Below are 24611 nucleotides of genomic sequence, written 5' to 3'. Positions count from 1 at the left end.
TTTCATACACAAGGCAGACTCAAAGTGCTTCACAAACAACAAAGTGAAATGAAAGAAAATAAAAGCAAAATTAAAATGCAGACAATAAAAATAAAAACAGTGTGGACGTTAAAAGATTTAGCTGAAAGCTAAGGTGAATATAAAAGTTTTCAGTCTAGTTTTAAAAGTAGTCAGAGTTGGGAAAAGTCTGACATCTTCAGGAAGTTTTATTCCAGCTATTTGTTGCATAGTGACTGAATGATGCTCTCCCTTGATTGGAGTTTACTCTTGGAACCGCTAACAGATTGGTCTCAGAAGATCTTAGTGATCTAGAGGGCTTATATAGTGGGAGCATATCGGTGATATACTTCGGCCCTAGACCATGTAGTGATTTATATGTGAGCAGGAGGATTTTGAAATCAATTCTCTGATGTACAGGGAGCCGATGTAAGAATTTAAGAATTGGTGTAATGTGCTCACATTTTTTGGTCTTTGTTAGAACTCTAGCAGCAGCGTTCTGAACAAGCTGTAGCTGCCTGACAGTTTTTTTTGGGAAGACCTGCAAGATATATATAAGAATATTATATTACTGTTAAGCTAACTATGAATAATAAAACACGCCAAAACACGTGTCCTTTATCATAGCTACCCGTATGACAAAATGCGCGTGAAAATCGGTGGTATTCAGTGAGGTAAGATGAATTAAATGCACTGACAGTTCATTGCTCCTGTCAAATGAATTGCACTGATCATTGCTCCTGTCAAATGAATTGCACTGAGTGGAGCGGATCACCACTCCAAGATGGCGGCCCCGCGTCTCGTCAGCGCCAGTATGCAGTAGCACTCCATGCTGCGTACCCTTATAAGATGTCTATGACTCGCACAGTCAGCACAATGACGAGCAAAAAAGCCGCACCTAAACAAAACAAAAAAAGGTAAGTTATAATTACGAGAAAAAAAGTCTAATTTTTGAGATAAAAAGTGATAATCGTAGTCATGTATCGGTTACTCAGGTCACAGGACTATACCGGAACCATTGTAAGGGAAACTTAAGGGCCGGGGACACAGGATATGATGACATGTGTTGTGTGTTGGACACCCGGAAGTGGAAAAAGTAAGAGCGGGAATAAAAGGCAAACAAAGACAATACGCATTTCCACTTGTATATTTAGGACTGGATTTCATTATTTCCACTTCTTATCGCGTAGTTTCGGTTTTATCTCATAAATACAACTTTATTTATTCATCCCGTCATGATGATTTTATCTCAAACAGTAATAACTTATTTTTTAGTGGTGCAAACATGCTTCTGTAAGAAAAACAGTAAATGGTCCAAAACAAATTTTGCATATCAAATTTAATCGTTTTTTTTCCCCACAAATTGAGACTTAGCAGCCAAATTTCCTTTAAAAAAAAAAGTGGAAGAGAATGTGTTTTTCCATCAACACTTTAATGGGGCAAATCCAAAATAAACTATCAGGTCAGTGTAAAACAAAAAAACTTGGGGGCCAAACCCCAGCAGGGTGTAAACATTCTGACCTGCTGATTTTTGGTGAGATAAAAAAAAGAAAATAAAAGAAAGCTAAATCATTGATAAGGCAACACGATGAAGAGGACTCCTCGTGTCAATAAAAACAGACGCTCTTTAGGTTTAAAATCCAGCAACAAAAGGAGGATTGATGCCTTGCCAAAGAAGAAGAGAAAGACGATGTCATCCAAAAGGCAAACACACATGTCTTTATACAGATACAATTGAACAGACCGCTTGGTTATTTACAATAAGACTTCCAAATGATATTACAAAAAAAAGGTGGAATGCCAAACAAAACAAAAAAAAATAGCCAAAAAAAAAAAAAAGTACTTCAAATTGAGTTAACCTTTTTTTTTTTAAGTAGTTGTGCAATATTTGTCTGCCGGTGAGTAAGACGAGCGTGGCAGTATTCCCTGCGGTTTAGTCCAGATGTTGAAAATAGTTGGGTTTTTTTAAATAAAGATGAGAGTTGACCGCCACTCGACGCTTTATAAACAAACATAAAAAGGTCACTGCAACATTTCTTAGACGCTGCCCCCCCCCTGCCCCAAATGAAGCAGCAGGGAAAAGAAAAAGAAAAAAGCTCTTTGTACAGGTCAGCACTGTGACAAAAGAAAAGAGAAGAAAAGGACAATTTGTCTATTTTAATTGTGATGAAAGGGGGGTGAGTGTAAAAGCATCACACACACACACACACTAAGTGTGGACCGGTGACGGAGGAGGAGGGATTTTTGTTTTTTTTCTCCGCTAACTCAGTGATAGCCTACATTTCACAGAATGACTCCACACCCTGAGAACTTCCTTGGACTAAAAGATGGCTCGGGAGAGGAAAATGAAGATCACGTCTGGCGCGTGAACTCTTTGGCTCCTGCAAACAAAACCCAGCCATTTTGACGCTTTTAGGTCACCGTCTTGTTTTTTTAGACCAAACTATGATGTAGAGAAGATGCTAGGTCTCCTCACAATGTGTTGGCGGAGAGAGGGGGGGTAAGCTAACGATAACATTCCCGACCAGCGTCCTTAACGAGAGAATAACGTGTTGACGAGAAAGAGCGAGAGACGTAATGTGGCGCTCCGCTCCAGGGTGTCGTCCACGTGATCAGTGGGTGTGGTAGCCCGCCGGCTGGTTGGCGAGCACGGTGCCGTTGACCCCCTGCCCGGGCTCCACCATGCCCCCGTTGCTCACGGCGCCGACGCCGGTCCATCCGGCGCCAGAAGGAAGAGGGCTGTGTGGGGAGAGAGAGGGGAAAGTCAAACAAAGACAAATAAGTGTGAAAATTGTACGATATATAAATATATATATATTAGGGCTGCAACTAACGATTAATTTGATAATCGATTAATCTGTCGATTATTACTTCGAATAATCGATTAGTAATCGGATAAGAGAGACAAACTACATTTCTATCCTTTCCAGTATTTTATTGAAAAAAAACAGCATACTGGCACCATACTTATTTTGATTATTGTTTCTCAACTGTTTGTAAAAGTTGCAGTTTATAAATAAAGGTTTCTTAAAAAAAAAAAATTTTAAATTTAAAAAAATGCCTCTGCGCATGCAAATAGCATAGATCCAATGAATTTTCCGACCGTTCATAGCCGCAATGGTGGCCATGGCGTGTCTATGCTCATAGAATTCCACAAAGCAGTAGGGATCGTGACCTGCTGTCTGGGGTGGACGAGACACACACACACACACACACACACACACACACACACACACACACACACACACACACACACACACACACACACACACACACACACTAGGGCTGTGAATCTTTGGGTGTCCCACGATTCGATTCAATATCGATTCTTGGGGTCACGATTCGATTGAAAATCGATTTTGTTTTTCAATTCAACACGATTCTCGATTCAAAAACGATTTTTTCCCGATTCAAAAGGATTCTCTATTCATTGAATACATAGATTTCAGCAGGATCATCATCATCATCATCATCATCATGATGATGATGATGGATCTACCCTGGATCTACCCCAGTCTGCTGACATGCAAGCAGAGTAGTAGATTTTTGTAAAAAGCTTTTATAATTGTAAAGGACAATGTTTTATCAACTGATTGCAATAATGTAAATTTGTTTTAACTATTAAATGAACCAAAAATATGACTTATTTTATCTTTGTGAAAATATTGGACACAGTGTGTTGTCAAGCTTATGAGATGCGATGCAAGTGTAAGCCACTGTGACACTATTGTTCTTTTTTTATTTTTTTATAAATGTCTAATGATAATGTCAATGAGAGATTTTTAATCACTGCTATGTTGAAATTGTAACTAATATTGATACTGTTGTTGATAATCATTTTTGTTTCACTACTTTTGGTTTGTTCTGTGTGGTGTTTGTGTCTCCTCTCAATTGCTCTGTTTATTGCAGTTCTGAGTGTTGCTGGGTCGGGTTTGCTTTTGGAATTGGATTGCATTGTTATGGTATTGCTGTGTATTGTTGTGTTGGATTGATTAACTAGAAAACTTTTTTTTTTTTTAAATGTTGAAAAATATTCTTAAATGAAATAAATGCTAGTGCCATTGTCTTGACATAATGATATGCGCTCGGAATCATGATTTTTTTTTTCATGCTTGAAGTAAGAAATTATTGCTTTAAAAAAGTGGTTTTATACTTGTGAGTGTTGATGACACAGCTTTGCTAAAGTTGATATTCTACTTTCAAGCATGTTTTACTCAATATAGGTCATCAAATCTCAGCAACAAGCTGTAATATCTTACTGAGATAATTTAGGACCAAAACACTTAAAACAAGTAAAACACTAACATCAAATCTGCTTAGTGAGAAGAATTATCTTAGACAGAAAATAAGCAAATATCACCCGATTTAATTTTACTTAGATTTCAGTTTTTGCAGTGTACCAGTTTGCCTTATTTTTATGTAACGGGCATGACGGCGCGTCATCGTCATGCCATTTTTCAAAATATTGACCAAAAAGGTCTCTCTTTTTTTTCTCTTTTTCTACCGAGAAAAGTTTGAGTTTGAGTTTATTTCGAACATGCAAGCATACAACATGATGCATCACAATTTCCAGTTTCTCTTTTCAACATGTTCGAAAAGGAGTAGGAAGAAGCAGAGCTTATTTAATCCTATCCCTTTTCTTTTACATAACAGTTGCTAAACTTTTTTGTTCACTTCCTGTTCTCAATTTATTCACAATGTACTCCATAAGTAATCACAATAAAAATAAATAGATACATAATAATTGGTGAAGTAAGTTACATTTCATATGATGAGATAAGTAAGATTATTTTGAGAGTGAAAGAATGGATGAATTAAATAAATTCAGAATGTTTATCATGGTTCTTCTTCTTTGTACTTTGTAAACACTTTAAGTTTGAAGAGTTTCTTGAAGTGGATCATATTAGTACATTGTTTGATTACTTTGCTTAATCCATTCCATAATTGAATTCCACATACTGATATACTGAAGGTCTTAAGTGTTGTACGTGCGTACAAATGTTTTAAATTACATTTTTCTCTAAGATTATATTTCTCCTCTTTTTTTGAGAAGAATTGTTGTATATTCTTGGGTAGCAGGTTATAGTTTGCTTTGTGTATAATTTTAGCTGTTTGCAAATTCACTATGTCGTGGAATTTCAGTATTTTTGATTCAATAAATAAAGGGTTTGTATGTTCTCTATATCCAACATTATATATTATTCTAACTGATCTTTTTTGTAACACCGTTAATGAATGAAGTGTACTTTTGTAATTATTTCCCCATATTTCTACACAGTAACTCAGATATGGTAACACTAGTGAGCAGTAGAGAATATGAAGTGATTTTTTGTCTAGAACATGTTTTGCTTTATTCATTATTGACGTGTTTCTCGCTACTTTATGTTGTATATTTTTTACGTGAGATTTCCAGTTCAATTTATCATCAATCATTATACCTAGAAATTTGGTTTCATTTACTCTTTCAATTTCTTTTCCGTCTATTTGTATTTGTGTTTGACTTTCTCTTCTACTGTTACCAAATAGCATTATTTTAGTTTTACTGAGATTCAACGATAGTCTGTTTTTGTCAAACCATCTTTTTAATTTGTTAATTTCTTCTGTTATTATTTGTATTATCTCCTGTGTGTTCTCTCCTGAACAAAACGCTGTTGTATCATCCGCAAATAGTACTAACTTTAAATCTTTTGTAACTTTACAAATGTCATTCATATAGAGATTGAATAATTTAGGTCCTAGTATTGATCCCCGAGGTACACCACAGGATATATTTAGCGTTGTAGACGTGTGTTCGCCTAGCTTCACGTATTGTTTCCTGTTCGTTAGATAACTTCTTATCCAGTTTAAGACTAACCCTCTGATGCCAGATCGTTCTAGTTTTTTGATTAAAATATTGTGATTAATAGTGTCAAATGCTTTAGTTAGATCCATGAACACTGCTGCTGCACATTTTTTACTATCTATTGCATTGGTAATTTCTTCTGTAATTTCAATTAAAGCCATTGAAGTTGAAACAGTAGCTCTGTATCCATATTGGTTCTCTTCGAGTATTCTATTTTTATTTACGAAACTCTCTAATCTGTTATTGAACAGTTTTTCAATGATTTTAGAAAATTGTGGAAGTAAAGAAACAGGTCTATAATTTGTAAATTGATGTTTGTCTCCAGTCTTATAAATTGGTGCAACTTTAGCTATTTTCATTTTGTTTGGAAAAGTACCTGTTTGAAATGATAGGTTACTAATATACATTAATGGTCCTGAGATCTCTTCTATAACCTTTTTTATCATTTCCATATCAATTCCATTACGGTACAATTAGTTGAAGTCTTAGATTTACATTTTTTCACGATTGTAACTATTTCCTCCTGTGTCACATTACTGAGGAACATGGAGTTGGGATTTCGCTCTATGGTATCATTATAGTCCTCGATTGAAACTGGGTCTGGAATCCTTTCTTCCAATTTTGGTCCAATATTTACAAAATAATTATTGAAGCTTTCAACTACTTCCTTAATGTTGTCATTTTTTTATTTCCGTCTAAGAAGTATTGGGGGTAGTCCCTCTGTGCCATTTTTGATAATGCTATTAAGGTTGCCCCATGTTGCTCATGTTATTTTTGTTCCTATCCAATAATTCACTGTAATATTCTTTTGTACATGATCGTAGTATGTCTGTTAACTTGTTTTTATACTTTTTGTACTTAATTTCTGCCTCTGTAGTTTTTTGTGCTATAAATTTCCTATATAGTGTATTCTTCTTCTTACAAGCATTTTTTAATCCTTTTGTCATCCATGGTTGATTATTCTTTCTCTGCTTGTTACTGAGTTGTATCCATGGACAATGTTTGTCATAAAGTATTATGAACTTGTTTAAGAAATGTTCATATGCTTCATCAACCTCTTTTTCATTGTACACATTGTCCCAATCTTGCTTTTGTAGCTCAATTTTGAAGGCAATCATCGTCTTCTCTGTGCACAGTCTTCGAAATGTCCTTTTGTCTTCCATGTTCTTCTTGCAGTTTCCATCATATATTGTAAAAACTGGCAGATGATCACTAATGTTGGTTATAAGTAGACCACTTGTAGTGTTATTATCAAAATCATTGGTAAAAATATTATCAATAAGCGTGGCACAGTGTGCTGTGATTCTGCTTGGCTTTGTGATTTTAGGATATAAACTGATGCTGTACATTGTATCATCAATAGACTTTTGCTTGTTAGGGTTCAATAAATCAATATTAAAGTCACCACATAGGAACATTATTCTTTGACCATTGTCCATGTAAGTTGCTTTGATCCATTCTTCAAATGTTTCTATACTTGACTTAGGCGATCTATATATACACAACTAATGAAAATGTTTTTGATTTTTTCCTGACATATTTCAATGGTTATACATTCTAAGATATTATCTATAGCAAATGACATGTTTTTTACCACTTTGTAGTTCAGGTTCTTCCTCACGTACACAGCTACTCCTCCTCCATTTTTGTTGGTTCTGTTGATGTAGTTTAGTTCATATCCTTCCAGATAAAAATGTATTCCTTTTTCATCATCAATCCATGTTTCTGTGACAGCAATCACTTTGAAGGGTTCGTTGATGTGTTCCAAAAAGTTCTTAATGTTGTTGTAATTTGCATACAAGCTTCTGCTATTAAAATGAATAATTGACAATTTGTTATCACATTCAATGTTGCTATTATATTGATCATCTGTATAATAAAAACAATTATTACTGATGTGGGAGAAAACATTTGTATCTGGATCTATATCATTTTCCAAATCCTGGTTTTTGTGATCTTTGTTGCAGAAATTTTTTAGTTCCATATTTTCTTGTTCAACAATCTTTGATGTTGTTTCAATAATCTCTATAAGTGTAGGTGGATGCAATCCTGAATGTAGGTCCTCTTGTTTAGTCGTCCCTTGGAACATAGTAGTGTCGATGCTGGGTGTTTGTTTTCTGTCAGAGTCCATTATCATCGTTGTTGTGGAAGCTGTTTCAACTTTAAAAATTGTCCAGGTCCTTGATGTCATGGACAACAATTACTCTTGCTTCTGGACCTCCATTCAGCTTGATGTAGATTTTACAGTTGGCGCTCCAAGTTCCCTGGAATTTTCCCTCCTTTCTCAAGTCGCGTGCTTTCTTGGCGATTCCAGCATTACGTTTTGTGAGATGCTCATTCATGTACACATTTGTTCCCTTCAGCTTCTTTCCCAGTCTCAGCAGTGCCACTTTAGATTTTCTGTTTACGAGTTTCACAAGCACGACTGGAGTGGCGTTGTTGTTTCTTCCGTTCAGTGGGATGCATGTTTCGATGGTATTAATGTCAATTTCAATTTCCTTTGATTGCAGAAAGTTGACCACTTGCTGTTCTGCTGAGACCATATCCATTTCATCAGGTTCACCTTCATTATTCACAGCTTTCGCATAGGATCTTGGTTTAATTCGGTGCCCTGTCACGATGATATCATTCATTCGTTTGTCCTGATCCATTTCATCTATGATATTCCTCAGCATGTTGTTGTCTTCTTGAAGGATCTTCATTTGTTTGCTCATTTCAGTGGCTTCATTATTTCTTCTGTTCTGAGATTGCAGATTTTCTATATTTTGCTGCAGACTTTTCACATCTTGTTTGTGTTCTGCTGTTACTTTTCTCAGATATTCTTTCATTTCTTCTTTCATTTCGTTAAGTTTTTGTAGTATCGCTTCTTGATTCCCATCATGTCCTGTGTCCAACCTCAAATCTTGTTCCCAGTTGTGTTCTGTGTCAGCTGACCCCGAACGTTTCGGGATTTCAATCTTTCCTTTACCTTTTCGCATCGCGGCAGTCGCTGACGTCAGAGCCTCTTGTATCTTAACGGCAGTTGCTTCTTTGGCGACTTGCGGCACTTTAACTTGTTTTTTCTAACAATTTTGTATCTTGCGCCGTTCAGAGATCAATTTGAGGTGTCCGCCTGTCAACTTATATCACTCTGCGACGTCGGGATCACTTTAAAACAGCTGTAAACTCGCCGTAGCTTTTGGTTGCTAGGCAACCGCTTTGAACTGCGGCAAGGCGCCTTTGGCTTGAGGCTAACGGCTCTTCCGACTCGCCTTATTTCAGCGTATCAGTGCCTCTCTACTGTCCAAAATCAGATCGAAGATGCCAGGGTACTCTCCTGTGGCTTTGATCGCAAATCAGTGGTCAAAATATTCAGATTTAACAAAAAACTCCGGTAGCAGAAGCGGAGCCTTATTCTTTTGCGTCCTTTCTCATTGACAGGAAGTGACGTAACTGACAGGAAGTGACGTAACTGAGTGCACTCGTTATTAGTGAGAATATACTTATTTGAAGGTATTTTTGGGTTCATTGAGGTTAGCTAATTTTACTTGGTTTGGAAAGTCTTGACAAGCCAAATTTTCTTGTTCTTTTGGCAGATAATTTTGCTTAGTTCAAATGAAATACCCCTAATTCTTGTATTTTTCTTTCTTGTTTTTGAACACTGACTTTTTGCTTTTTTTTTTTGCAAATGTTTTTTAATTGTAATTTTGAAGAATTAATCTGTATGTGCATGAACTATTTCTGTTCAAAATAGTTTGAAATATCACATGTTAAATGTTTAAATATTAACTGTCAGTTTACTGTACTGTGCCAACTGTACTACTATATGAGTACTTATGTTCTATTGTTTCATTGAAAATAAAACAGCAAAGTCCATTTGGCTGTCATCTGTTTTAATTATGAGACACAATTGTGTCAAAATCATGATTTTTTTTTCATGCTTGAAATATGAAATGATGACTTTAAAAAAGTAGTTTTATACTTGAGTGTTGATGACACAGCTTTGCAACAGTTGATATTCTAGTTTCAAGCATGTTTTACTCAATATAGGTCATCAAATCTCAGCAACAAGCTGTAATATCTTACTGAGATCATTTAGGACCAAAACCCTTAAAACAAGTAAAACACTAACATAAAATCTGCTTAGTGAGAAGAATTATCTTATCAGACAGAAAATAAGCAAATATCACCCTTATTTGAGATATTTAATCTTACTTAGATTTCAGTTTTTGAAGTGTACCGGTTCGCCTTATTTTTATGTAGCATTTTTCAACATATTGAGCAGAAAGGTCTTTTTTTTTTCTACCAAGAAAAGTGCATTTGTTATTAGTGAGAATATACTTATTTTAAGGTATTTTTGGGTTCATTGAGGTTAGCTAATTTTACTTGTTTTGAAAAGTCTTGACAAGCCAAATGTTCTTCTTCTATTGGCAGATCATTTTGCTTAGTTCAAATAAAATACCCCTAATTTTTGTATTTTTTTTCTTCTTGTTTTTGAACACTGACTTTTTGCAGTGCAGTAGCTACCAGTCGGCACTAGGTGGCAGTATCACACTCACTTGTAGCACTGATGATCCCAGGTCTGCCCGTAGACGCCATAGCTGGGCACCTGCCAGCCGTTGGGCACGTACTGACCGATCTGCTGCGTGTTGCCGTACCACTGCCCCCACTGGCTGTAGGGCTGCGCCGCGAAGCTCACCGTGCTCTGCGGACACAAGCGGGACTTTTTCACGCCGGCGTGCGGCAGCGGCAAAAGACGCAGCGGCCCAGGTACGTACCTGTGGCATCTGTACCTGCTGTATGGGGCTGACCATGTCTGTGGTTTCTTTGCCCCAGTAGCACTTGACCACGTATCCTTCCACGGATGTGCCGTTTACAGACACGATAGCATGGGCGGCCGCCTCGTGGGAGTTGAACCTGCGCCCAAGAGACGGTCACCGGGTGGCAAACGACGTCTGATACCTCGCTGCTTCAGCTTACCTCACGAAGGAGTAGCCTTTGTCGGGGAAAACACGTATCTCCATGATTTGGCCAAAGGGTGAAAAAGTTTGTCTCATAATTTGCTCTGTGAAGGAGAAAATGGCAGAGTTACGATTGAGTCCGACGGTGCGGGTCCAGGCGGGACTCACCTGTGAGACCTGCTGTCACTCCTCCGCAGTAGACGGTGCAGTTACTGGGACTGGACTGGTTCACCACCTCGTCGAAAGACAGCTGCTTCGTGTTGCTTGCTACCAGGAAAAACACAGCAAGGAATGAACACAAGTCCATAAAATAGAAAAACATTCTGAAAACATTAGCATGCTAACTTTTTTTTAAAGCACATTTTACAGTTGTACACATGCTAACGTTAACACGTTTACTTTTATGGCAAATTTTGTAGCTGTACACCTCAGAGTCATGACTTGGTACTTGACTAGGGCTGCAACAACTAATCGATTAAATCGATTATAAAAATAGTTGGCGATTAATTTAGTCATCGATTCGTTGGATCTATGCTATGCGCATGCGCAGAGGCTACTTTTTATTTTTTTATAAACCTTTATTTATAAACTGCAACATTTAGAAACAGCTGAGAAACAATAATCAAAATAAGTATGGTGCCAGTATGCTGGTTTTTTTCAATAAAATACTGGAAACGATAGAAATGTAGTTTGTGTCTTTTATCCGATTATTAATCGAAGTAATAATCGACAGATTAATCGATTATCAAATTAGTTGTTAGTTGCAGCCCTATACTTGACACACAACTTTTTAGCTACTTTTACAGCCAAACACCTCAAAATCCAAAAACTTGATATATAAAACATGCTAACGTAAGCATGCCAACTTTTTTTTGGTCATTTTACAGCCGTACAACTCAGTCATACAACTTAGTACTTGATACATGCTGTTAGCATGGTAACTTTGTGTCACGCATGCCTGCCGACTCGCTAGGAGTTCCACGGGGGTGCGAAGGCCCGTATTTATCTTCTTACTTTCATTGGTAGTTTTGGGCGTGGGCTTCCGTGTGGCCCAGTTGGTCCTGATCTGTCTTCCTCCCAGCCACTGGCCTCCCATCTGCTGGATGGCGTTCTCGGCGTCCTGAACGACAGCGACATAGCGTGTCAAGTCGGCGACTTTCGTGTCAGTTTTAACACCTCGGACGCGCTGGCCGCACGCTCACCCATTTGTTGAAGAAGGACACGAAGCCGTAGCCTTTGGACTTGCCGGTGGCCATGTCTTTCACCACCCGACAATCACTGTGGACGGACACAAACACCATTACACAGCTGCTACTGCAGCCAAGAACATGACGTGTGGAAGCGCAATGTTTGCAGTCTTCCTCTGCAACAGTGACAAAGTCCCACACCATGGACGCCACGTTTGTTTACAATGAGCACTGGCACATAGGAGAAAAGGAGCTACTACAACTTTTTTATTTTATTATCGGTAATTGGAGATATTTTTAAATGTACTTGGATATATCGTGATCGGTTAGGGATCAAGAATATTTTAGTTGTCTTTATCCTTCTTCGTGGGGACATTGTTGATTGTCATGTCATGTTCGGATGTACACTGGACGCCATCTTTGCTCCACAGTAAGTCTTTGCTGTCGTCCAGCATTCTGTTTTTGTTTACTTTGTAGCCAGTTCAGTTTTAGTTTCGTTCTGCATAGCCTTCTCTAAGCTTCAATGCCTTTTCTTAGGGGCACTCACCTTTTGTTTATTTTCAGTTTAAGCATTAGACACCTTTTTACCTGCACACTGCCTCCCGCTGTTTCCGACATCTACAAAGCAATTAGCTACCTGCTGCCACCTACTGATATGGAAGAGTATTACACGGTTACTCTGCCAAGCTCTAGACAGCACCGACACTCAACAACAACACATCATTTGCAGACTATAATTACTGGTTTGCAAAAAATATTGTTGGTTGGCAGTGGTTGAAAAACACTGATTTAGACCACAAGGAAGTATTTTACATTTATAAAAAAAAAAGATTATTATGACCCCATTAATGTGCTTTATAATCCGGTGCGCCTTTAGTATGAAAATAGACCCGCTCATCCGCAGTGCGCCTTTTAATCCGGTACGCCTTATGGTCCGAAAAATACGGTAATACTAATTAATTATGACATTTATTTTTAAATGTACGTATACATTTTTTAGCCTTTTTAAAGAAAATCATACAGCAAATTAATCGATGACATCATGGTGACCACGCTCATAACCACAGGTATCTTGGCAGTTCTGTATTAATCAACAGGACACACTTACGATATCTTCCCAAAAGGACCAAATGCAGCTTTTATGTCGTCTGTGGTGATTTCAGGACTCAGGTCTCCGACAAAGACATGGAAGTGACCTACAAGACATTATTGGTAAACAATCCGAAAACAACCACATTGAAGATGTGTCATGTGTTTAATGACACGTACTGCTGGTGTCCTTTTTTTGGCTGGTCGGCGTCGTTGCCCAGTTGACTTTGACTTCCTGTTGAGAGACAACGCGCAGACAGCACAGGTGAGACGTAGGCGAGGGGTTTGTGGTGTTGATTAGACCACTTGTCACACACACACCACTTTTACTTTCTATTTGGTGATTTAAAGATTTCTTTCAATGGTGGTGCCTTCTGTTCAGCCACTAATTTATCTAACTTTTTTTTTTTACACTAAACACAGTAAATAAAAGTACAGAGGAGAATATATATTTTTTATAAAAGGGATAAAGGTTTCTCCTTCATGATTAAATCAGGAAAAATGTCAGTGAAAATTTTGGATTAAAACTGAAGGAAGTAAGGTCCAAATAACAAGGGACTTACAAACAAGTGATTTTTACGAACTTGTTATACTCCTCAAATGGTCCTTCAATACCTGTTGAGGATAGAATATTTTCAACTGAATGGATCTTTCTAGAATTCGAACTCTTAATGTGGAAATAAGGTTAATTAAAAAAAAGTAATAAAAGTAAAAAAAACACACCGAAGAGCATCATCACATGACATTTAGCAGACACCTTTGCCCAATGTAAGTTCACAACACAACCCTTGAACTGCCAATTATTCCATTTTGTTTGCTTCCGGAGACTCTTTCAGGGAAACCCCGCCCACCCAGCGTCGGTCACACTGGCCTCGCCCGGGAGATAGGACAGCTTACCTTACCCAGAATTTTCCGACCGTTCATAGCCGCAATGGTGGCCATGGCGTGTCTATGCTCATAGAATTCCACAAAGCAGTAGGGATCGTGACCTGCTGTCTGGGGTGGACGAGACACACACACACACACACACACACACACACACACACACACACACACACACACACACGCACACACACACACACACACGCACACACACGTACACACACGTACACACACGTACACACACGTACACACACGTACACACACGTACACACACGCACACACACACACACACACACACACACACACACAACATGTTAGCATGGTCGCCTGCGTGCACGTTCAACACATTAGGGCGGGAATTTTGGAGGCTGCGTGTACAAAATGTGGGCCTTACATTCAAAATAAGATAACTTACAGAAGAAATAAAATACAGCGGTTTAAAAACGCAGACATTTAAGTACTATATTTCCTCATAGTAGCTGGTCAAATGCAGAGAGTACCAGGCGCCTCTAGACAATGTATTTTTCATTACAAAATTATAAATATTAGGGAGTCTGAATCTTTGGGCACCAAACGATTTCGATTTCTTAGGTGACGATTTGATTTAAACCATCCATCCATCCATTTTCTACCGCTTGTCCCTTTGGGGGTTGCGGGGGGTGCTGGAGCCTATTTCAGCTGCATTCGGGAACCGATTCTCACAATGCAATATTTGGTATAATAATTATAATGAACATTTTTCATAGCAGGTTACAAGTCAGAAAAACTCATTCTGGTTGCATGGAGATGGCCTAAAAACACATTTTAAAATATGTTTGTATAAAAAAGAAACTATATTATTTAGCGATGTCCGATATCGGTTTCAAAAAGTCAAATTGATGACTTTTTAAAACGCCGCTGTACGGAGTGGTACACGGACGTAGGGAGAAGTACAGAGCGCCAATAAACCTTAAAGGCACTGCCTTTGCGTGCCGGCCTAATCACATAATATCTACGGCTTTTCACACACACACAAGTGAATGCAATGCATATTTGGTCAACAGCCATACAGGTCACACTGAGCGCCACACTGTGACCCCACACCAAACAAGAATGACAAACACATTTCGGGAGAACATCCGCACCGTAACACAACATAAACACAACAGAACAAATACCCATAATAATTATAATGTACATTTTTCATAGCAGGTTACAGGTCAGAAAAACGTATTCTGGTTGCATGGAGATGGCCTAAAAACACATTTTAAAATATGTTCGTATAAAAAAGAAACTATATTATTTTTTTAATTGATTTTTGAAAATTATGAATCGATTTAGAATTGAGATGTATAAGAATTGCGATTCGGATGTGAATCTATTATTTTGTGCGCCTCTGATAAATATAAAATATATAATTAAATAACAAAATCTATACAACTTTTTTTAAACTTCCGATACCAATATTGCCGCATTGACCGATACCGATTTTAAACCATATCAGCACGACTCATACTTAATATTTTGTAGTGTGTAAATAACCGATAGTGTTTATAATATATAATAATAATGTAAGTAACCATTTAAAAGGATATACACTTTTATTTCTAATTACTGTAGAATTGTTGACCCTTGTACTGTAATTGTAAGGTAAATAACTTGGTTAAACTAAATAAAACAAAAACATTAAATGGACTCATTTCTATAAGCTAAAATATAACTCAAATATAAAACACGTTAAAGTAAATTTTTCCCAGCTGGAAAAATGAGGTCGGACGTTGTCTTATGGTTTGTTGCTGTCACGTGATCATGACATTCTCGCTAGTTCGACCCTGTTGATGGGCTCATATTGCCCATCCGATTTAAAGCTGAAACATTATATTTGCCCTTGTAATTATATTTTTTACTACTAATTGGTGTAACTTTGCGGCACTTCTCACTGGCGCCCCGCTCTCTGCCAGCCGAGACAAAGATTGGGAATGCCTGAAAAGAGGGCTCACTGCGTTTAGTTAATTCTACAGTTAAATTGGGGCGGCGGTTACTGGGGGTTGCTGGTTGCTGGGGTTCAATCCCCACCTTCTACCATCCTAGTCACGTCCGTTGTGTCCTTGGGCAAGACACTTCACCCTTGCTCCTGATGGCTGCTGGTTAGCGCCTTGCATGGCAGCTCCCGCCATCAGTGTGTGTGAATGGGTGAATGTGGAAATACTGTCAAAGCGCTTTGAGTACCTTGAAGGTAGAAAAGCGCTATACAAGTATAACCCATTTATCATTTAAATAAACACGCTCAGGTGCTGAGAGCGATGCACAGAGTCAGACCTCTTTCTTCCTGTTTCAAACAAGAGACAGACAAACGCCAGGCTCAACAATTGTAATTGGCCAACATGTCTGTTACTCAAAATGACGACGACGGCGGGGAAAAAAAACGCAGCCTCTAGCGGTTTTTATTGCACTAATTAAAACCTCGATGTGAATTAATCGTACAGTCCTTGCGTGGAATGTGCGAAAAAAGTGAATAATATTCAATTAGTCAAACAGAAAACAACGGTAACTAGTGCTGTGTGATATATCATAAGGCTATATAAAAATGGAAGCTAAACCAACAAAATCCTGAGAGGAATTGGTGTCAAAAAGAGGGAAGAAGAACTTCTTCGTTGGGATTTAAAAAGTCAGATGCAACAATCTGTAATCGGCAAAGCGTGCGGCCAAAAAGTTGTTGCTAGCGACTTGAACACGTCTATTTTTTTTCTATCGCTTGAAGATGAGGCACAAAGAACGATAGAGACAGTTTTAAAATGCGACAAAGTACTAATAATACCTCAAAACTGCAAAAGTCATTCAAATAAATCAAAAAACGAGCCTAACAAGGCGCCGTCTGTGATGAGAAGTCCTGCGGAGATTAAGAAACTCTAAATGCCAAAAAAAGCTAAATTAGCATTCATTTTGTGTGTGTACATATAATTTAGAGACAAAATACTGCATTGATGGGATATATAGTTTGTGTCCATTCAACAACACTAAAGGTAGGTATGAAAAACACTAATATTTTTTCTATTAACTCTGGAATTTACGCTTATATCAAGAACGCTGTCTTTAACTTGAAGTGACGTAGCAATCGTTGTTTGTGGTGGTCACAAAAAAGATTCAAGTTAAGCTCATGCACTAATTTGAACGATGCAGACATGTTTGTTACTGGATACTTTCTAACATGCTTCTGCCTTGGAGACTAAATGTGTAAGTAATATGGAACTTGTTTATTTTAACAAGTGTGCTGTTTTAGACTGCAATACTGTTCAAGTATGTAAGTCTAGCTTGTGTACTTAGCTGTTGTGTAGCTCCTTAAACGTTTACCTTTTGTAAACGATTTGACTGAAATAGAAGAAAAGACCAACCATGTGTGTTTACTGGGGGACATTTCGATGTTAACTAGCTTTGAACAAGTAAATACGCCGCAGGACTGCTTGTATCGGAAAGTATAGATGCAAGCCGGCATCTGACCGATATCCGGTATCAATATTGATTTGGGACACCCCGAGTTGTAATAATTAATGGTTTGTAAACAGACATTTGAGTATAAGGCCCAACGACATGACACAAAAAAGTCAATTTAACCCGAAACAGCCCACATTTTGCCTCAGGATGCTAATTAATCTGCGATATCACACGATCAGCATAATTCTTTCTGGGCGTTTAGTAAACATGCTGCAGGACTGCTCGTATCGGACACAATATCACACATTTTACATGCAAGTCAATACAATCCAATTATTGTTTTTGTTCATGTGGTCTACATGTTATGTAGACCACAAGGAAGTCTTTTCCATTTAGAAAAAAAAAAAAATAATATGACCCCTTTAACACGCCCTATAATCCGGTGTGCCTTTTGTATGAAAATAGACCTGACTGGACCCGCTCATCGGCAGTGCGCTTTATAATCCGGTACATTGGGGGCAAGGTATTCATTGGAAGGGAGGCCACTATTTGAGGAAATACAGTATTTACCGCCGCTCAAAAATCCACATCTTGTCATTTTAGCTCAATATCCGCTCCTAAGATTATTTTAGGAGAAACATTTTTCATTTCAGAGGCTAATTAGAGTACAAAATGCACAAATTGACTCACTGAACTCACATCCACGATCATTTTACAGCTCTTGCAGGGTCCGATCTGGCCAAACAGCTCCAGGATGAGGGCTTCTGTCACATCCCGCGACAGGTTCCCCACGTACCTGTGCACAAACACGTCAAGTAATGGCCAAATAACCCCTACAAATAGGAGGTAAAAGATGTTTAACACTGGAAATGGCATAGCTAGTGGAACAAAATATAAGACACACACATCTTCGATCTGACTTGAGTTTATCTTGCTACTAGTGTGGTTTAAACATAGCAACATGCTAATATAAACCAGGAAATACAGTTAGCCTTCTGTTATGTAAACCAGTGGTCCCCAACCACCGGTCCGGGGACCGGTACCGGTCCGTGATGCATTTGCTAACGGGCTGGAGAGAAACATTAGATAATTTATGAAGGACTGCATTTTCTCCGACTTAACTTTGGCCTGTTCCAGCAGACCATGGGTGTCAAACTAGTTTTCATTGAGGGCCACACCGCAGTCATGGCTGCCAATATAGGGCCGCTTGTAAAGAATAGAATAGAATATATCTTTACTGTCATTGTACAACGAAATTGTAAGCAAAACTAATTTAGTGCAAATTCATAATAACACATAAAAACATAGATAAATAGATACAAATACAGTAAATAATTAACGAATTTGCCTATGAATTAAAATACTTAAAAAAAAATTACGTAAAGAGTAAAAAAAATCTGCCAATTTTACCACTGTTTTTACAGAAAAAAACTGGCAGCTTAGTTGCCAGTAAAATATTTTACTGTAAAAAAATTAGTTTTTTATGATTATTATTTTTACAACAAATCAAAATACAGTACCGCTGTTTATTTTTATTTTGGCAAGATGCCAGTTTTTTACTATAATAAAATTCGGTACCGTAAAATCATCAACCGTGGATTTTACAGTAAAAAAACAAAAAAAACCTGACAGCTCAGTCGACAGAATTTTACTGTAAAAAAACAATCATTGGTCGTTTTTTCCCCAACTTACAGTATTATGCTGTAAAAAGACTCCCTAAATTTTACAGTAAAAATCTATTGGTCATTCTTATAGTGTACAATTCGATGGATAACCTGCTTTGAAATCATAAGTTAAGCAGATATTTAAGTATTTATTTGGATTTTGACCAACAATGTTAGATAATATAATATTTCTTGCAATATTGGACAATTTTTTTCCTCCTGTCAAACTAGAAAAAAAAAGGTAATACATTTAGTAAGAAAATAAGAAAATATAAAGGTATTTTATTGAAACATTATTTCCAGGCTTTTGCGGGCCATATAAAATGAGGTGGAGGGCCAGATCTGGTCCGCGGGCCTTGAGTTTGACACCTGTGCACTAGACACATCAATAAGCTTGTTTATAGATGTACAATAAAACTCCTCATAGGAAGTCGCCATTTCTTATAACTTTGTGACATGATACAATGCACATTAATGAACATATCAAATATAAATGTGACAGATTGTAGCCAAAGGCTGATTTCCATCTGCATCTCATTGCAAAGAAACACTAATTCAGCGTTATAGTGAGTTGGATTTTTCATGCACTTATTCTTGCTGTATTTATCTGGCACAAGTGGAAAGCCGGTCCCTGAGAATAATGCCTACATCGGTGTTTTTCAACCTTTTTTGAGCAATGGCACATTTTTTGCCTTGAAAAAAATGCGGAGGCACACCACCAGCAGAAATCATTAACAAAACAAAACTCAGTTGACAGTAAAAAGTCGTCGTCGCAATTGTTGGATATGACTTTAAAGCATAACCAAGCATGCATCAATATAGCTCTTGTCTCAAAGTAGGTGTACTGTCACCACCTGACTTATTTGGACTTTTTTGCTGTTTTCCTGCGTGTCGTGTTTTAGTTCTTGTCTTGCGCTCCTATTTTGCTGGCTTTTTCTCTTCTTTTGGTATTTTCCTGTAGCTGTTTCATGTCTTCCTTTGAGCGATATTTCCCGCATCTACTTTGTTTTTATCCTTCTTCGTGGGGACATTGTCGATTCTCATGTCATGTTGGGATGTACATCGCGGACACCGTCTTTGCTCCACAGTAAGTCTTTGCTGTTGTCCAGCATTCTGTTTTTGTTTACTTTGCGGCCAGTTCAGTTTTAGTTTCGTTCTGCATAGCCTTCCCTAAGCTTCGATGCCTTTTCTTAGGGGCACTCACCTGTTGTTTAAGCATTAGACACCTTTTTACCTGCACACTGCCTCCCGCTGTTCCCGACATCTACAAAGCAATTAGCTACCTGCTGCCACCTACTGATATGGAAGAGTATTACACGGTTACTCTGACGAGCTCTAGACCAGTGTTTTTCAACCTTTTTTACGTTGAAAAAATGCGGAGGCACACCACCAGCAGAAATCATTAAAAAAACGAAACTCAGTTGACAGTAAAAAGTCGTCGTCGCAATTGTTGGATCTGACTTTAAAGCATAACCAAGCATGCATCAATATAGCTTTTGTCTCAAAGTAGATGTACTGTCACCACCTGACACATCACACCCTGACTTATTTGGACTTTATTGGTGTTTTCCTGTGTGTAGTGTTTTAGTTCTTGTCTTGCGCTCCTATTTTGGTGGCTTTTTCTCTTTATTTTTATATTTTCCTGCAGCAGTTTCATGTCTTATATTTCTTGCATCTACTTTGTTTTAGCAATCAAGAATATTTCAGTTGTTTTTATCCATCTTTGTGGGGACACTGTCGATTGTCATGTCATGTTCGGATGTACACCGCGGACGCCCTCTTTGCTCCACAGTAAGTCTTTGCTGTCGTCTAGCATTCCGTTTATGTTTACTTTGTGGCCAGTTCAGTTTTAGTTTCGTTCTGCATAGCCTTCCCTAAGCTTCAATGCCTTTTCTTAGGGGCACTCACCTTTTGTTTATTTTTAGTTTAAGCATTAGACACCTTTTTACCTGCACACTGCCTCCCGCTGTTCCCGACATCTACAAAGCAATTAGCTACCTGCTACCACCTACTGATATGGAAGAGTATTACGCGGTTACTCTGCCGATCTCTAGAGCAGTGTTTTTCAACCTTTTTTGAGCAACGGCACATTTTTTGTATTGAAAAAAGCAGAGGCCCACCACCAGTAGAAATCACACAAAAAACGAAACTCAGTTGACAGTAAAAAGTCGTCGTCGCAATTGTTGGATATGACTTTAAAGCATAACCAAGCATGCATCAATATAGCTTTTGTCTCAAAGTAGGTCTACTGTCACCACCTGTCACATCACGCCATTTTTTTTGCTGTTTTCCTGTGTGTATTGTTTTAGTTCTTGTCTTGCGCTCCTATTTTGGTGGCCTTTTTGTCTTTTTTTGGGGTATTTTCCTGTAGCAGTTTCATGTCTTTCTTTGAGCGATATTTCCCACATCTACTTTGTTTTAGCCATCAAGAATATTTCAGTTGTTTTTATCCTTCTTTGTGGGGACATTGTCGATTGTTATGTCATGTTCGGATGTACATCGCGGACGCCGTCTTTGCTCCACGGTAAGTCTTTGCTGTCGTCCAGCATTCTGTTTTTGTTTACTTTGCGGCGAGTTCAGTTTTAATTTCGTTCTGCATAGCCTTCCCTAAGCTTCGATGTCTTTTCTTAGGGGCACTCACCTTTTGTTTATTTTTTTGTTCAAGCATTAGACACCTTTTTACCTGCACACTGCCTCCCGCTGTTCCCGACACCTACAAAGCTATCAGCTACCTGCTGCCACCTACTGATATGGAAGGGTATTACGCGGTTACTCTGCCGAGCTCAACAACAACACATAATTTGAAGACTATAATTAGTGATTTGCAAAAAATATTTCTTACCCCAAATAGGTGATATTAGATAATCTCCCACGGCACACCAGACTGTGGTTGAATAACACTGGCCTACATTAAACCGTTCCGTGGTGAAAAAAAAAAAAAGGTTGGGGACCACTGATGTAAGCGACTTAGGTAGAATATTTCCCCTGGAGGATGGATTCAAAGAAGGACATTTAAAGGCCTAAAGCTCGATTTTCAGGGATTAATTGCTCGCCGGAGCCTTGTGCGAAAATGAGTCATTTCCTTGTTTTGCTGCTCATTAGCCGCAATAGCTCACAAGACGAATAACAAAAACGTGTCGCGTTTGCTCTCCTGTCTCGTTCGGCTCACTTTGATAACAACAAAGAGAATTATTATTCATGGAAAATTAGGAAAACCACTTGGGGATTTTTCCGGAATTAGCTTGCTAGCATTCGAGACTTAGCTCGATGTGGCGAATTAGCCGGATTGGAAATTCCCTCGGTTCAACGTAGAAATACAATAACGGAGGTGTATTTCAAGTAAATAAATGACATTAATGGGTGTGGTTGAAAGTGTTTATAGTGCAAAACAAACACACTCACAGCGTTTTAGGCTGGTCATCGTCCATCCTGGCCGAGAACGTGTCGCAACCGCGGGGTGCTAATCCACGAGCGTCGCGGGCAGCTCGCCTGTGACACCGACCGCTTGTTTCTTCTTCTTTCTTTTTTTTTGTCGTTTTTTTTTTTAATTTCTTTTTTTAATGTGGCGCAGTAGGAACTAAAATGCCGCCGCCGCCGCCGCCGCCGAGGGAAGCTCCTGAGCGAACAATGGAGAAATGGGCAGCCGACAAAGATGGCGGAGCGGCCGAGGCTGGTGTCAAAGAGCGCATGCGCGACCCTTGAGCAAGACAACAAAAAAAAGAAAAAAAGAAAAAAGAGGAACTTCTTGGACCTGAATGAAGATTCATAATTATGAAATGAAAAGTCGAAATTGTGAAATAAAGTGTCATGGTTATGGGATAAAAGTCATGTTTATGAAATATAAAGTCGAATTTATGAGATAAAAAGGGTCAACATTGTGAGATAAAAAGTCGAAATAATGAAGTAAAAAGTTATAATTATGAGATAAAACGGGTCAACATTGTGAGAAGGAAAGTTGAAACGCTTAAATAAAGTTATAATTATGAGATAAATCATGATTGTGAGATTAAAACATCGAAATTATGAGCTAAGAAAATCGAAATGATAAAATTAAATCATAATAATGAGATAAGTTAAAATTGTGAAATAAAAAAAGGCAAAAATTATGATATAAGTCATAATTATGACATATAAAATCTAAATTATTAGTTAAAAATGTATAATTATGAGGTAAAAAAGTCATAATTGTGAGATAATACATTTAAATTGTGAGGCAAGAAAGCAGATATGCTGAAATAAAGTCAAAATTATGAGATAAGAGTTGAAATTATGACATAAAAAGTCAACATGATGAAATTAAGTCACAATTATGAGATAAAAAGTCATAATTATGGGATGAAAGTCAAAATTATGAGACAAGAGTCGAAATTATGAGATAAAAAGTCAAAACTGTGAAATAAAGTGTCATGATTATGGGATAAAAATTAAATTAAATTAAAAAGTCTTAATTTTGAGATAAAAAGGGTCAACATTATGAGAAGGAAAGTCAAATCACTTAAATAAAGCCATAATTATGATATCATAATTGTGAGATTAAAACATCGAAAATTATGAGCTATAAGAAAGTCGAAATGTTATAATAAAGTCATAAAAATGAGATAAAAGTTGAAATTATGAAATAAAAAAGTCAAAATGATGAAATAAAAAGTCATAATTGTGAGATAATACATTTAAATTGTGAGGCAAGAAAGCCGAAATTCTGAAATAAACTCAAAATTATGAGATAAGAGTTGAAATTATGACATAAAAAGTCAAAATGATGAAATTAAATCACAATTATGACATAAAAAGTCAAAATGATGAAATTAAATCACAATTATGAGATAAAAAGTCATAATTATGGGATAAAAGTCAAAATTATGAGACGAGTCGAAATTATGAGATAAAAACTCAAAATTGTGAAATAAAGTGTCATGATTATGGGATAAAAATTAAATTAAATTAAAAAGTCTTAATTTTGAGATAAAAAGGGTCAACATTATGAGAAGGAAAGTCAAAACACTTAAATAAAGCCATAATTATGAGATCATAATTGTGAGATTAAAACATCGAAAATGATGAGCTAAGAAAGTCGAAATGTTATAATAAAGTCATAAAAATGAGATAAAAGTTGAAATGATGAAATAAAGAAGTCAAAATGATGAAATAAAAAGTCATAATTATGAGATTTAAACATCGAAATTATGAGCTAAGAAAATCGAAATGACAAAATTAAATCATAATAATGAGATAAAAGTTAAAATTGTGAAATAAAAAAAGTCCAAAATTATGATATAAGTCATAATTATGAGATATAAAATCTAAATTATTAGTTAAAAATGTATAATTATGAGGTAAAAAAGTCATAATTGTGAGATAATACATTTAAATTGTGAGGCAAGGAAGCCGAAATGCTGAAATAAAGTCAAAATTATGAGATAAGAGTTGAAATTATGACATAAAAAGTCAAAATGATGAAATTAAGTCACAATTATGAGATAAAAAGTCATAATTATGGGATAAAAGTCAAAATTATGAGACAAGAGTCGAAATTATGAGATAAAAAGTCAAAATTGTGAAATAAAGTGTCATGATTATGGGATACAAATTACATTAAATT

General features: G+C 37.2%; 1 protein-coding gene across 3 annotated transcripts; it reads right to left on the bottom strand.

Annotated features, from left to right (window-relative positions):
* Positions 1-1693: 1693 nt before the first annotated feature.
* LOC133656351 (cytotoxic granule associated RNA binding protein TIA1-like) lies at positions 1694-22682 on the bottom strand. Of its 3 annotated transcripts, none has more exons than XM_062057409.1 (12): positions 22415-22682; positions 18039-18144; positions 13953-14051; positions 13236-13290; positions 13075-13162; positions 11982-12057; positions 11794-11899; positions 10948-11046; positions 10799-10883; positions 10597-10735; positions 10378-10523; positions 1694-2736 (listed from the first exon to the last, which is right to left on the bottom strand). In XM_062057409.1, exons 1-12 carry the CDS (start codon positions 22438-22440, stop codon positions 2610-2612), a joined length of 1152 nt encoding a protein of 383 aa, XP_061913393.1. In that variant the 5' UTR covers positions 22441-22682; the 3' UTR covers positions 1694-2609. The 3 variants fall into 3 exon arrangements, with proteins under 3 accessions (XP_061913393.1, XP_061913395.1, XP_061913394.1); XM_062057411.1 differs by having other exon boundaries at positions 10612-10735; XM_062057410.1 differs by having other exon boundaries at positions 18048-18144.
* Positions 22683-24611: the final 1929 nt, after the last annotated feature.

This window comes from Entelurus aequoreus, linkage group LG08 (assembly GCF_033978785.1).
Source record: "Entelurus aequoreus isolate RoL-2023_Sb linkage group LG08, RoL_Eaeq_v1.1, whole genome shotgun sequence".
NCBI lineage: Eukaryota > Metazoa > Chordata > Actinopteri > Syngnathiformes > Syngnathidae > Entelurus > Entelurus aequoreus.
This window is presented reverse-complemented; position numbering and strand designations above follow the sequence as displayed.

Bases quoted from the DNA above. Each gene is read 5' to 3' on its own strand.
- LOC133656351 (XM_062057409.1), bottom strand. From the start codon at position 22,440: ATGGACGATGACCAGCCTAAAACGCT. The intron at 11,047-11,793 runs GTAAGAAGATAA...TTTTCCTGGTAG, and splicing joins GCCCAAAACTACCAATGAAA to CAAGCAACACGAAGCAGCTG. The intron at 10,524-10,596 runs GTACGTACCTGG...TTGTGTCCGCAG, and splicing joins AGCAGGTACAGATGCCACAG to AGCACGGTGAGCTTCGCGGC.